The 14,422-nt window shown below is 43.9% G+C and overlaps 1 protein-coding gene across 1 annotated transcript; it reads left to right on the top strand.

Moving 5' to 3' along the window:
• Positions 1-7,886: 7,886 nt before the first annotated feature.
• On the top strand, positions 7,887-13,969 carry LOC122062012. The gene is made up of 4 exons (XM_042625635.1): positions 7,887-8,152; positions 8,290-8,435; positions 13,139-13,243; positions 13,340-13,969. The coding sequence occupies exons 1-4, from the start codon at positions 8,102-8,104 to the stop codon at positions 13,752-13,754; spliced, it is 717 nt and encodes a 238-aa protein (XP_042481569.1). The 5' UTR covers positions 7,887-8,101; the 3' UTR covers positions 13,755-13,969.
• Positions 13,970-14,422: the final 453 nt, after the last annotated feature.

Here is a 14,422-nt window from a genome sequence, read left to right as displayed (position 1 = left end):
AGCAGGGTTAAAGGTTATCGGCCTGGAGAATGTCTCAATTGCCGTAAACCAGCTCTCGTATTATCCATGAAAAAAATCTTCCGGATTTTTAAGATGAATTACAATTTAAAGGTTCATAAGGGCAATAATTGCAAAGAACTACAAACAGAAAAACTACAAACGACAAGAGTGCACGCCCGCCACTTCACTACTGGTGGAATTTTCTTAAATTCTGAGAGTTCCACGATCGGGGTATCCTTCCTCCCCCCGTAGTCTCTAGGTGATAGGACCCTGGTCGTATTACCCTTGAGACTCTGTAGGGACCTTCCCAGTTTGGATCTAGCTTCCCTTGATGTCTTGGGTCCGACACTTCCGCCCTTCTCAGGACAAGGTCGCCCTGCCTGAACTCGTTCTTCCGAACTTTGGTGTTGTAGTGCCTAGCGACCCTCCGCTGGTAGGCGGCGATCCTTTCTTGCGAAGCTTCTCTGGTTTCTGCCAAGAGGTCTAGATTCGCCCGGAGCCCTCCGTCGTTTTCGTCTTCTTTATAGTACCGAATCCGATGGGTAATGGCCCCTATCTCTACTGGGAGTACAACTTTAGTGCCGTATGTTAACATGAAGGGTGTTTCTCCGGTAGCTAACCTCTCAATAGTGCGGTAAGCCCAGAGAATGTGGTGCAACTCGTCTGCCCATAGTCCTTTGGCATCATCTAGCCTCTTTTTTATCCCTTGGAGTAGCGTACGGTTGGTTACTTCTATTTGCCCGTTGGTCGATGGATACCCGACGGAGGTTTTCCTGTGGTTGATGCCGAGGGCTTCACAGAACGCGTCGAAGGTTGGATTGACAAACTGGGTTCCATTGTCCGTAACCACAACCTGGGGAATTCCAAACCTGTATACTACCGCCCTTTGGAAGAAGTCCCTTATGTTCTTTTCGGTTATCATCGCTAGGGCTTCGGCTTCCGCCCACTTCGTGAAGTAGTCGACTGCCACCACGACAAACTTCCTTTGTCTCGTGGCCAGGGGGAACGGGCCTAGGATGTCCATCCCCCACATGGCGAACGGTACTGGGCTAGATAAGGACGAGAGCTCGGTAGAATGTAGCCTAGGCACGGGGGTGAACATCTGGCACTTCACACATTTCCTGACCAGTGATTCTGCGTCCTTTCTCATTGTCAGCCAGTACAGGCCCTGCCTTAGTACTTTATGCGCCAGGGCCCGGGCTCCATGCACTTCACACATATCCCTTCATGCACTTCCCGGAGCGCGTACTCGCCGTCGGAAGAATCCAGGCACTTGAGGTATGGCAAGGTGAACCCTATCTTGTATAGCGTGTCGTCCTTCAGGAAGAAGCGCGCTGACCTCATTCTTACTTTTCTTGCTTCGTCCCTATTCTCTGGGAGCTTTCCCTCCTTGAGGTATTCTGTTATGGCGTCCATCCAGCTTTAGCCGTTTTCACCTACGGGTAATACCTCGCAGGGTTTTTTTATGCTTGGCTGTGGTAGTACTTCGAAATACACCGCTCGTCCAAGTTCTGCGAAGTCAGAAGTTGCCAGCTGTGATAGTGCGTCTGCGCTAGCATTCTCTTCTCGTGACACCTGCTTTACCTCAAATTCCTTGAAAGCCGCTGACCTATCTCACACCGTGTTCAAGTATTCGGCCATCCTCTACTCTTTGGCCTCGTATTCACCATTCACTTGTCGTACCACGAGTTGGGAGTCGCTATGCACTACCAGTTCCTTCACCATCAAAGCAGAGCCAGATTAATTCCGGCTATTATCGCTTCGTATTCCGCTTCGTTGTTGGAGGCGTCGAAATCGAACCGTAGGGCGTATTCTACTTTGAAACCCTCGGGGCTTACCAACACGATTCCTACGCCGCTTCCATCGCTGTTGGAAGCCCCATCCACGTACAGTGTCCAAGCCTCATCTCCTCGTTCCTCGGCAGATTCCTGTGGGTCATCGGGGATCGTCGTCTCCGCTATGAAGTCTGCGAGGGCCTGTGCTTTAATTGCGGTTCTCGGCTTGTACTGGATGTCGAACTCTCCCAACTCTATGGCCCAATTTACCAGGCGACCGGACATATCTGGTCGCTGCAGTATCTTCTTCAGGGGCTGGTCGGTGAGTACGCATACCGTATGTGACTGAAAATATGGCCTCAGCTTTCTTGCCGTCGTCACGAGGGCGTACGCCACTTTCTCCACCTTTCGGTATCTTGTCTCGGCATCTAGAAGGGTTCGGCTGACGTAGTATATTGGCCGTTGTTGCCTTCCTTCCTCTTTCGTCAGTACGGCGCTTACAGCAACTGCCGATACAGCAAGGTACAGCTGCAAGGCATCCCTGGTGTTCGGCTTTGTCAGCAGCGGGGGTGCGGCCAAGTATTCCTTCAATTGTTCGAAAGACTTTTCGCACTCCTCCGTCTACTTTAACTTTTTGGTCCCTTTCAGCGCTTTGAAGAAGGGAAGGCATCTATCTGCAGACCGAGACATGAATCTTCCGAGGGCGGCGACCCGACCCGTCAGCTCCTGGACTTGCTTCACGTTCTGGGGTGACCTCATGTCCCGAATAGCTTGTATTTTGACTGGGTTGGCTTCAATTCCTCTCTCCGAGACAATGAAGCCGAGGAACTTTCCCGAGGCTACTCCGAAGGCACATTTTGCCGGGTTTAGCTTCATGTTGTACCGTCGCAGCACCTGGAACGCCTCTTCCAAGTCTTGGATGTGTCTTTCCACCTTCAGGCTTTTCACGAGCATGTCGTCCACATATACTTCCATGGTTTTGCCGATCATCCCTTTGAAAATTTTATTCACCAACCTTTGATAGGTGGCCCCTGCGTTCTTTAGTCCGAAAGGCATGACCTCATAGCAGTACAGCCCCCCTCGGTTATGAAGGATGTTTTCGGGACATCGGCCTCGGATATTTTGATTTGGTTGTACCCCGAGTATGCATCCATGAAACTCAGCACCTCATATCCCGCCGTGGCGTCGATGAGGAGGTCTATCTTCGACAGGGGGTATGCGTCCTTCGGGCAGGCCTTATTCAGGTCGGTGAAGTCGATGCAGATCCTCCACTTCCCGTTTGTCTTCGGGACCATTACCACGTTAGATATCCACTCCGGGTACTAGATCTCTCGGATGAACTGGGCCTTCAGTAACTTTTCCACTTCCTCGTCTATCTTCTTCTGTCTTTCGGGGGCAAACGTCCTCTTCTTCTGCTGCACCGGCTTCTTCATTGGGCTAACATTCAGATGATGTTCTATCACCTCTCGATCTATCCCGGGCATGTCCGATGCTGACCAGGCGAATACGTCAGCGTTGTTCCGTAGGAATGAGACGAGTCTTTCTCGCTGCAACCTTGGCATGGTAGCCCCAATCTGGAATTGCCGGGTGTCATCCCCTTCTTCAGCTTCAACTTGCACCAAATCTTTGGCCGACTCCCCCCGTTGATAACTGGCATTATCACGTAGATCCTCTATCGGGAGCGCCTCGCCCGCCTTTTCTTTTCCCCATAGAGTAGTGGCATAACACCTCCGGGATGTCTCCTGATCGCCTCGACACTCCCCGACACCATTCTTGGTAGGGAACTTCATTTTGAGATGGGGAGTGGAAACGACGGCTTTTAACAGGTTCAACCCGACCCTTCCTAGTATGACATTGTACGCCGATGTAATGCTCACCACCAGGAAGTTGATCATGACCGTCGCCTGGCAATCTCCGGTGCCAGCTCTAACTGGCAACTCAATCGACCCTTCCACCTTCACCGGGACGCCGGAGAATCCCTACAGCGGGTGTTCGACCTTCTTTAATTTTCCCTCGTCGAGGCCCATCTTTCGGAAAGCTTCGAGGAACAGGATATCAGCTGAACTGCCGTTATCCACTAAGATTCTCTTCACTTTGCAATTCGCTATGGTCATGGTGATAACCAAGGCATCGTCATGCGGGGTTTGTACCCCTTCCAGATCATCATCTGAGAAGGATATAACCGTCCCCGTCTTCACCTTCTTGTTCGGCCATTCTGCCATATGTATGCTCCTCGCGTAGGCCTTCGCCTTCCTGGCAGAGACCGAACTCTCTCCAGCGGCCGGGCCTCCACAGATGGTCGCTATAACTCTAGTCGGGCTCTTATTCTCCTCTTGAGGGCGACAGTCAGCTTCCTCGGGTGTCTGGTTCCTTCGCTGCTCTTGATTGCCTCTGCGGGCGAGCCCCCTTCTCTCATAACGACCTCCGCCATCTCTCCGACGGTTATCCCTCCGGCCGTTACCATCTGGGGCCACCTCCTTCTCCCGGTCTACAAATCTGCCTAGGTATCCCCTTCTGATCATTCCTTCTATCTCCCCCTTGAGATGCCAACAGTCCTTGGTATCATGGCCATGGTCTCTGTGGAAGTGGCAATATCTGTCCACATTGCTTCTCTCGGGGTGTTGCCCCATCTTTCCCGACCGCTTCATGGCTCTGGCATCTGGGGAATCTTTTATCTGCATTAACACCTCTGTTCGCCTTCGGTTCAGGGGTGCGTACTTCTCAAACTTCCTTGGTGGACTGGGGGCCCGACTGCACTCAGACTTTTGTCTTTTTCCTTCTTCGACGGGTTTATCAGCAACCCTTGAGGGCCTCTTCCTCGCCTCCTTCCTTTCGGCTTCTTCATCGGCCTGGAGGGTTTCTTCCATCTGGATGTATTTATCACATCGTGCCCTCAGCTCGGTCAGGTCCCTAGGTGTATGCTTCGCCAGGGACCTCTTCAACTCCTTGTCCTTGACGCCTCCTAGCAGGGCCGTGAACTCCTCCTTTGGGTCTAGGCCCCTGATCGTGATCTTTTCTTGTTGGAATCGCTTCATGTAGTTCCGCAGCGATTCCCCTTCTTGCTGTTTGACGTTGGTTAGGTTCAACGTGGTCTTCTGGAGGGGCTGGCTACTAGAGAATCCCTTCACGAAGAAGTAACTCAGGTCGCTGAAGCTGTGGATCGACTTCGTCGGCAGTCGGTTGTACCACAGCCTCGCCTCTCCCCTGAACGTCAATGGAAGGGCACGACACATGATATTTTCCGAGACCTGATGGAATTGCATGGCGACCTTAAAGCCTTCCAGGTGATCGACAGGGTCCCCTGACCCGTCATAAGTGTCATACTTGGGCAGACGAAAGCCGACCGGGAGCGGGTCCCTCATGACCTCGTCAGCTAAGGATGTGTCATTGGTGAGGTCGGGCTCGCGGTTTCCCGTCTGGTTTTCTGCCACCTTTCTGATCTCATCCTTCAGGTCTAGGATCATCCTCTTTAATCCTGAGTCCTCGGACCTCTGTCTGTCTCCCTGGTGCGGATCCCCATGTGGGTCTCTGACGGCGCGTCACGTCCTACTTCAGGGCGCGGAACTCTCCCTTGCTCGGCTTCGAGGGTCACGACCGGCCCTTGTCGATCCCGTACTGCTTCGGTCTTCATCTCGAGCTCTCTCAAACTGGACGTGGGGACTTGAGGGTGCTCCGCTAGCCCTATGGGAGACAGCTTTGGAGACCTCCCTCATAGTCTCGGCCATCCGGTTATATTTGTCCTGGAGATCTTCGAACTGCTGCCTCGTCACATACTCATGGGCTGCAGGAGGCTGATGGTCACTGCCTTCACATACTGAATATCTAGCCGAACGCTGGTATCTGACGGACACTTCCCGGTCGTCATGGCCCCTCTCTCGTCCTATCTCCGCCGAGGGAGGAAGCTCCCCTGAAGGTTCTTCCCCCATGTCTATGTTGGACGTCGCTCTTGTCCTCTTTCGGTTGTAGGTTCTCCCCACCATTACCGTCGATTCCCACAGACGGCGCCAATCTGTTGCTGCCAAAAAACCTCGCTGGTCGAACCTACACAAACACAGACGACGGAGGCCCAGAGCTCTGTCCGGGGTTAGTCCTCCGACGCTCAAGTCAGGGTCGTCCGCACATTTCAATAAGGGAGTAATGGTGGGGGTCTCAGAACTTACCTCTCCTCTTCTTCCGTGCCTTCTTATATAGCTCTTAGGGTTTAGGGTTTTCCCCCTCTTCCCTCTTAGAGTCCCACTCGAATACGTCCATCCTTCCGGGGGGAATATTCCCTTCATGCAGACGACGTGATCCCGCGTGATTTTGCGAGCGTGCCTCGGTGATTGAGCGTGCTTGAGCGTGAGTGGTTTCTTGGAACCTTCGTCTGGCGGAGGACACGTGTCACAGAGGTGACACGCCCATTGCCCCCACCGAGAGGTCAATTTGGCTATATCAATCATCAACTCATCGAAAACCATCATCTGGTCGACAAATTCGACTTCCACATCCTCAAATTCTACCCAGGTAGGAATTCTTATTGACTCTGGAAATCTTGTTTTGAGAAATGGTTGAATTCCTTAAATTTGATATGTGTGAGCTTTGATCATCCAATGGACACTTGGTTGCCCGGTGGTAAGATTGGGTTGAACAAACTCACCAATGTATCAGAGCGCATCATTTCATGGAATAAACACCCTTGAGAGTCGTCCTTCATTTGAGGTTGAGAGTTGAAACCCTAATTTCCTTCCTTCCCCCTTCTTCTTTGTTTGTTTCTTCCATGAGAGTCGTCCTCCTTCTTTCCAGATTGAGAGATGAAATCCTAACTTCTTTCCTTCTCTCTTCTTCACTTCAAGTTGAGAGGCGATGGATAAACCCCCTTCTCCTCCATTTCAGGAATGGTTTTTCTGGGGGGAAGGTTTTAAAATGGGTTTGAATAACCCTGAACTTCCAACACCGTTGAATTTGAAGTGTATAAGTATTAAGCCCATAGTGAGAATTGGACAAGAGTTTGGCGATTAAGATTTGAAGAGGAGTTGGATTCATCTGGATTGAGTTCCTTTGTGGCGCAACATAGTGTTTGGTGGGTATCTAATGGTTAAAGGCCTTGGCACAGAGCCCAAGGCGTTGTTAGGCGTTGGATACGTGCCGAACATTATCTTGCGCCTCAGAGAAGCCAAATCCGATCCGTCCTTTAGACATGCCTAAAAAGAAGATGAACAACAACATCATCTAACATTGCCCTTCCATCTTATTTCCACACTTTTTTGGAGAGTTCAATTGACATCACAGTACATTGAAAGGACAACAAGACGAAGAACAAACCAAGACCATGGTTCAAAAACTTGGATCGGATTTGTTAGTATTGGCCTTGATTGATCCAATCCTGAATTCCTGATATAATGCCTAAGGGTAAAAATATAATAAAATTAAAATTTTATTTAAAAATAAGGATAAATCTATCCGATAAAGTCCATTTCAGGTTCCACATCAGTATCTTTAACGATCCCAAGACCGATCCCAAGTTTTAGAATCTTGGTTAGAACCGCATATTTCACATGCGTTGAATTTCTTTTCATTTCATACATTATTCAGTGAGATGCCCATAGGATGAATAACAATAAATTGACTTTCAGATGTGGACCCCACATACATTAAACTGGAAGGCTGTGGAGGAGAGAAGCTGAGAAGAAGTGGTCCAACACTCCAACGTCTCCCGACTCCCGACTCCCGACTCCCAGACACTGAGATCGATCCAAACTGATACCGGACGATACGATACGGACCGAGTCGGTGAGCCCTGAGGTGAGGGCATAGATCTAGGGTTGAAATCGTCTGCAATTCCGATCTCGTACAATTCCATGTAATACCACCTTCAGGCGGTGACACGTGTATTGATACCAATACAATGGTTCAGATCTGATACAATTAATAAAATATTAAATCAGTAAAGAGACATTTAAATTAGATCTGGACCATTGCATTGGTATCAATACACGTGTCACCCCTGAATATGGTATTTCATGAAATTGTACAAAGATCGAAATTACGGACGATTTTTTTCCAGATCTATCCTCAGAATATGCCCAGAATCTATTCTTCTCTCCGCTCGTAAATACCCTTTGGCCATTGGCTCTTTGACCAAGCGGACTAAGCTTTCCTTTCGTTTCCCCTCTTCTTCATCGGAGTTCGGAATGATACCCAGAATCATTTCTTCTCTCCGCTTCTAGATACCCTACGGTTCATGATCGAGCGGACGAAGCTTACCTTTCCCTTCTTCTTCTTCTCCTTCTCCTTCTTCTTCTTCTGAGCTTCTCATCCGCCGAAAATCACTCACCGTCATAATCTTCATGGAGATTGAGCAACTGAACGCTGTTTCCAACCTCCCCACCCAAGAACAGGTTTCCCCTCTCTCTTGATTATTTGTTTGTGGAAGCGGATCTTGGTGAATCTTTTCTTTTTGGGGCTTTAGGTTTAATTGTGTCTTTTTAATTCGTTTTCTTTGTTTTCGACTCAAATTATTGAAAACTTCTTGTAGGTTTGTGATGATGGGAAGGGGATAGAGTGTGAAATGTCGAGCTTGAACTTGACGGTGTTCGGCAATCATGGTGTTTGCGCGATCTGCTTGGAGAAGATAGAGCTTCAGGAGACTGCTCTTGTAAAAGGTTGCGAACATGCTTACTGGTTTGTCTAACATCTTTATGTTCTCTATTCTTGCTTTTATTTTTACATTGTGGTGAGAATCATAAATCATTCTAAATGTTGGTGATTGTTTGACTATCTTTGTAGCATTGTTGGGTTTTTCTTTTAAATCATTTGATTACTTTGAACGAACAGTAACTTACCTTAATGGACTCCAATTTGATCTGGGCCTATAATTTGATCTGGTTAAACAAATGAATAGTTGAATCTCTAGGAGCAGCACCTTCTTACTTTTGATTCAATTCCTTGAGGTCTGACTCTTTCTATTGTTTGCTGGGGAGTATGGGCTGTAATTGTTAGGGGAGTGGTGGGGTAGAATAGCAGGGAAAGGGAAGGAAGGGATAATCACTGTTGCCTCCCATCACTATTTCTATTGGTTGGGTGAGAGAGAGAAGAAGAAATGCTATATTTTGCAAATTCTTGGGAATGTTACAAACAGGGCCTTAAAAGTTTAGATAATCATGTATGTTACTACAGATTCCCGATCGGTTGATACCTGCAAGTCACAGATGAGAAAACTAGCCCGGAGGTTGTCTCCAGGAAGGATCCTTTGTTGCTTAAATCAGTATATTTGTGAGAGAAGGGAAATCTCAAAGGAGCTCTGAGTGTTCTAAGTTGCTTACCTTGATTTTGGCTGAGTTCCCCCTAAATCTTGGTCGATGAGTTCTCCTATTGGCAGACTCTGTTGCTTAAATCAGTATATTTGTGAGAGAAGGGAAACCTCAAATGAGCTCTGAGTGTTCTAAGTTGCTTACCTTTATTTTGGCCGAGTTCCCCCTAAATCTTGGTCGATGAGTTCTCCTGTTGGCCCGTAGGTCCCTTTCCTTGCTGATGTGGACTTATAAGCTAATAGTGGACTAATCACTGTTGGAGTTGAGGTGGTTGATCTCATAACAACTAATCTGAACATAACGGTTAACTCGATTACAGTTATCTTTAGGTTAAATAACCGTGACCATAACGGTTAACTCAACCATAGTTATTTTTGGCTCTAACCTAACTATATTGGTTGAGTTTGGCAACGGTTATGAATGTTGCCATCTGATGATTGGTAATGGGTCCAAGTGACATGTAGACGGTAGATATGAGTCTAAGGAGAGGATACCTGGTCGACGGGGGTTGTTTTTCTCTAGCTGAGGTAGTGAGGGTCATTTTTGGTTTTGTGGTCGACTTAGAGAGGGATGACCATTTCTTGATTGGGATTGATGATACTTAAGATAGGTTGAGGATTCGGTTTGTTCGTTTTTAATCATGATGAAAGGGTGGTCGGGAGATTAAGTGCCGACCACAATTGTTACTGGTTGGTTGGATAATGGTATGTCGTGGCTGGTCGGTGGCCTGTCATCTGGGCTCCTTAGGACACATATCCATCTCCCATTGGGTGGTCTTATTATGGTATTCCAATGTATAATGAAAAAATCGGTCAAATATTGGAGTAGTAACTGTTATGGTTTAAAGAGATGCTGTTACACATACCGGTGCTTGCAATCTTGGCTCCTTAAGGAATGAGTAACACTAAGTTGAATTTTCCTTTTGATGATTGTCATGCTATATAAGCCCCTAGAGCGTCAGTTTTATCCCTCTTTTCCAGCTGCACTTTGTTCTATGTTTCCAAGGGTAAACCTAGTAATTATTATGATTGATTTAAAAAATAAATAAATAAATAAATGAAACAATAAGAATTATGATTAACTTATTAAAACATTGACTCCAACCCAGCTTTGGAAGTGAAAAAGAAGGAGCTTTGTTGAATTTGGATGAATATATAAGCTGACAAATAAATTCAAATTCGAGTACAAGATTTAATTTTTTCCCTTCTAATAATTTTAGTGGCTCGCTTGCATGAGTTCTGGAATTGTTGGGGTTGTGTAAATGTGGGAAAGATGAATATGTGATGAGTATTGGCTTCACATCTGACATAAGTTTGGAAAGGAAAAAAAATGAAGGAAAAGAACTGTTAGAGTTGAACAAATTATAATGGATATCCGGGATGTTTCGTATGACACTCATTGGGCAAGCATACTATGCCCTTCCATGTCAAATGGAAAATGTTCACATGTTCTCTTTGTATCTTTAAATAAATGCTTGAGCATTTAGGTACTAAGATCTTTGTTTATGTTTGTTATTATTTTTATGTTAGACTTCTTTATTGATGTGTATTGTAGTTTGGAGGTGTATATTGTGCGGTTTTGATATTGATTGAACTACTGTCTTATTTCATGTGCGCTTGTTTCTCACATTGGAAATCATAACAATTTGTGGTATCTTAAGTATTTTTTATGCAAATGATGGGTTTCTAGAAGCCTAAGGGATGAGGTTTAAAAGCTTGATTTAAACCAGAATTGCTTTGATTAGATTATGACCAGAATTGAAGAATGAATAGTAATCAAAGATCAGAATATCATATGTGCTTTAAATTTTAAAGGAATACTCTATTGTATTAAGAGAACAAAATATCAGAATTTGGAACCAATCCTATGGTTCGATTCAAAGTGATATTGGAATTCTAATTGGATTAGGATTGTTCTATGACCGAGAATCAATCAGTGCTCAGATCAGCATTTAGAAATATTCAGATTAGGTTGTGGAAGCAATAAGCTTTGATATAATAGTAGGACCCGACCTCATTTAGGTGAGATTTTTCTGATTTGTTATGTTTTGTTCCTTTACTTTTACTTTTACTTGCCTTTTGCTGTATTTGTTTGGCTACAAAGCCGACTCCATTTATTTGGGATAAGGTTGAGTTGCATTATAACAGTAGAACAGATTCTGAAATTATTTGAAGCAAACTAGAAACTAGTAATCAGATCTGAGAATTTTAGCAGGTTTGAATAGCTATAGGACTCTAACAAAACAAGACCATGATCAGAATTTGAAACCATAAGTATTATAAAAACATAATTCGGTTGCTAGATTTGGAATCACATTTGAGAAACTGGATGTCTTCAATAGAACAGAAAATCCACCAAAAGGAAAGTTAAAGAAACTGAACAAAAACAAAGTACAGACCTGATTGATGATGGATAGGTTGAAGAAAAATGAAAGAAAGAAAGATGGATATGAACCAAGCATCTCACGTGAAGCTAGACTGAATTCCCATCAGCCCTTACCTCAGCATCTGACCAAGGATTGAGTGCATCCCACAGCAATATTCTGAATCTTATCAAACATACGTTTTATGGAGGCTAAAACAAACTGTATTCAACTAAAAAAACTGGGGAGCTTATGAAGCCTAACAATGTTTTAAATAGAAATTGAAGTATTTTTACAATAGGAAAGAAAGAAGTAAACATAGGAAACCCTATCCAAACGGGTATAGGTGTCCACAAGACAATATATCTTAGCTAGAATATTTATCTCAGTAGATTAAAACTCTATTCAATGTAAGAATAGAGTTCTAATCGGACAAGACTATCCAACATTTATAAGTAAAGAGATAAACAATAAAATTATGAAATAAAATACCAAACTAAACTAAGGAAGTAAATCCTGTATTCATACATTTTACCCATATTTAAGTCCATAGTTGAACTATTACAAAGAAAAATCCATTTAGTTGAATTATTGCAAACATAGTTGTCAAGGCGTCGCCAAGGTGACGACTAGGCGTCCAGGCGGTTTGCCTGGGGCCTAGGCGACAGTCGCCTTGTTGCACTGCATGCTGCTTTGTATTTTGGCACTTATTTATGCCAAATAATATTTAAGTTTTTACTTAAGATATTATTCATAAATAAACAAATACCCCCTATTTAATTCCAATAAAAATAGTTTAAAAATCAAATTTCAAAAGGATAAAAAGGCAACCCCCCAGTCCAAGAACAAAAACTGGATTTTGGTTATAGGGGCGATTTTCAACTTTTAAATGCTGGGGTTTTTCTTGATTATGAAAATTTTATAAATTTTATCATGTTAAAATATTGCTAAAAACCAAAAGTCCGATAGAATAAATTTTTTTTTTTGATATCCATAAAATTATATTCATTCAGGCTATTCTAACAACATTCACGCACTTAAAAATAAGTTTGACCGGAGCATAATTTTGTCATTAAAAATAAGTTTGATCGGAGCATAACTTTGTCATTATTTAAATCTATGATTTGTTGGAAAGCTGGTTTTATATTATAACTAATACAAAAAGTCTCATGTAAAAATAATATCATTGGACCAGTCAAACTTATTACAGAACAAGAGCATTTCTCTAAATTTTGATTTTTTATAACTTAATATGACTTAATGTTAGTTTTTTATGATTTAATATGGTTAAATGTTGATTTTTAATGACTTGATGTTGTTTAATCTTGATTTTTTATGATACAAGGTATATATAGCTTACTAAATAATGTTAGAAAATAGGAAAAATAAAAAATAACACTTGGTCACCTTGTTCGGCTTAAGGCGGACACTTTCTCGCCTAAGCGCTTAGACAACCCTCCACCGCCTTGGTTCGCCTTGGCGCCGTGACAACCATGATTGCAAGGAAAACCCATTAGACTAAAGGCTCAACACATATATAACCAATCCCAAGGCTTACTCCACTAAATTAAACTCTCTGCATTAACAAGATACACTTGAATGGGGTGGGTCAAAGGAGTTCTATTATTGCTCAATTCAAGTGGACTTAAAAGAATGTTGAGAAATGATGTAATAAAAGTATTAACTGTATTTATCAATTTTTTTTTGTGCAGTGTGACGTGCATCCTTAGGTGGGCGACATACAATCAGAATCCTTTATGCCCTCAATGCAAGTGTCCGTTTGAGTTTCTCAATGTTCACCGTTCTCTTGATGGCAGGTAAAAAACGATTCTCCACTTATTTGGCATATAAGCATATTAGTTGCTGCATGTTACGTTGCCTATTTACAAAAATGCTCATATCTTGTTTGATAGAATCCATGACTATATGTTTGAGGAGAGCGTTTGCCTTCTTCTTCGAGCAACCTGGTTCATGCCATTGAAGGTAGAGGTTCAAGAAGAGGTGTATGATGAATTGGAACATATTTATCAATATGAAGAGGATGAGGATGAAGATTTAGAAGAAGTTTATTATACCAGTTCGAATCTTCGTATTGGTAACCGTAGGTGGGGAGACAATGGCTTTGTTAGGGGAGGGAGGAGAGAAGCAAGGCCTGTCCATCGAGAATTCCAGGACCATGATGCTGGTCCATCACGTGGTCCGAAGAATAAAGAGGTAGCAAAGGATTCAACTGGGCGACGGGCAAAGAGGGCATTGAAGCGCGAAGCTGCAGATAAAGCAGCTGCAGCAAAACATCAACAGCACTTAATGAGGTTGGGACGCAAGTGATGCAAGCAACCTTGTTATAAACCATAACTTCTTGTACAGGATTTTCCCTTCGATTAGCTTTGTGAAATAATGACCTTGATTCAAGTAGGATCCATTTTTTTAAACTTTGAAGGATCGTTGAAATTTTCTGTAGCTACTCTTGGCTCTGTGAACCTTTCCTTTGATGCAAACATTTTATGATTTGTACAAATCTATATTCAACTTGGCCTTTGTCATGTTTAATTCATTCGAAGGCCATTTCTTATTTGGCTTAAGAAACTGGCTATTTTATAATTATAATGTTTGCCTTCCTGGCTAGTCAGTATGCTAGGTCTATTTGCTTTTGACTGGCATAACATGAATATTTTATATTCATTTAAGTTCTTAAAGAGGGAAGTGCACCCCTATGTGTTGGCATATGGGCCTCTCACAGATGGAAAACACTATCCTGCACTCCCACCAAAAAAAAAAAAAAAAAATGCTCTTAATTTTCCTCTTTATAGATCGAGGCCCCACAAATAGGAGCAAAAATGGATGAGATCGATTTTTCTTTTCGCATGGATCTCTATCGTCCATTCTTTTGGCTTTGACCATCATTTTGTGATATGCAGATTTACTCCCTTGTTATTAAAACATGCATCACTGAACATGTTGAAAAGCACTTTGATCCGTACCCATCCATTATTTTC

This window comes from Macadamia integrifolia, chromosome 14, assembly GCF_013358625.1.
Source record: "Macadamia integrifolia cultivar HAES 741 chromosome 14, SCU_Mint_v3, whole genome shotgun sequence".
NCBI classification, from domain to species: domain Eukaryota; kingdom Viridiplantae; phylum Streptophyta; class Magnoliopsida; order Proteales; family Proteaceae; genus Macadamia; species Macadamia integrifolia.
Note: the sequence above shows the minus strand (reverse complement) of the source record. Positions and strands in the feature narration are given on the sequence as shown.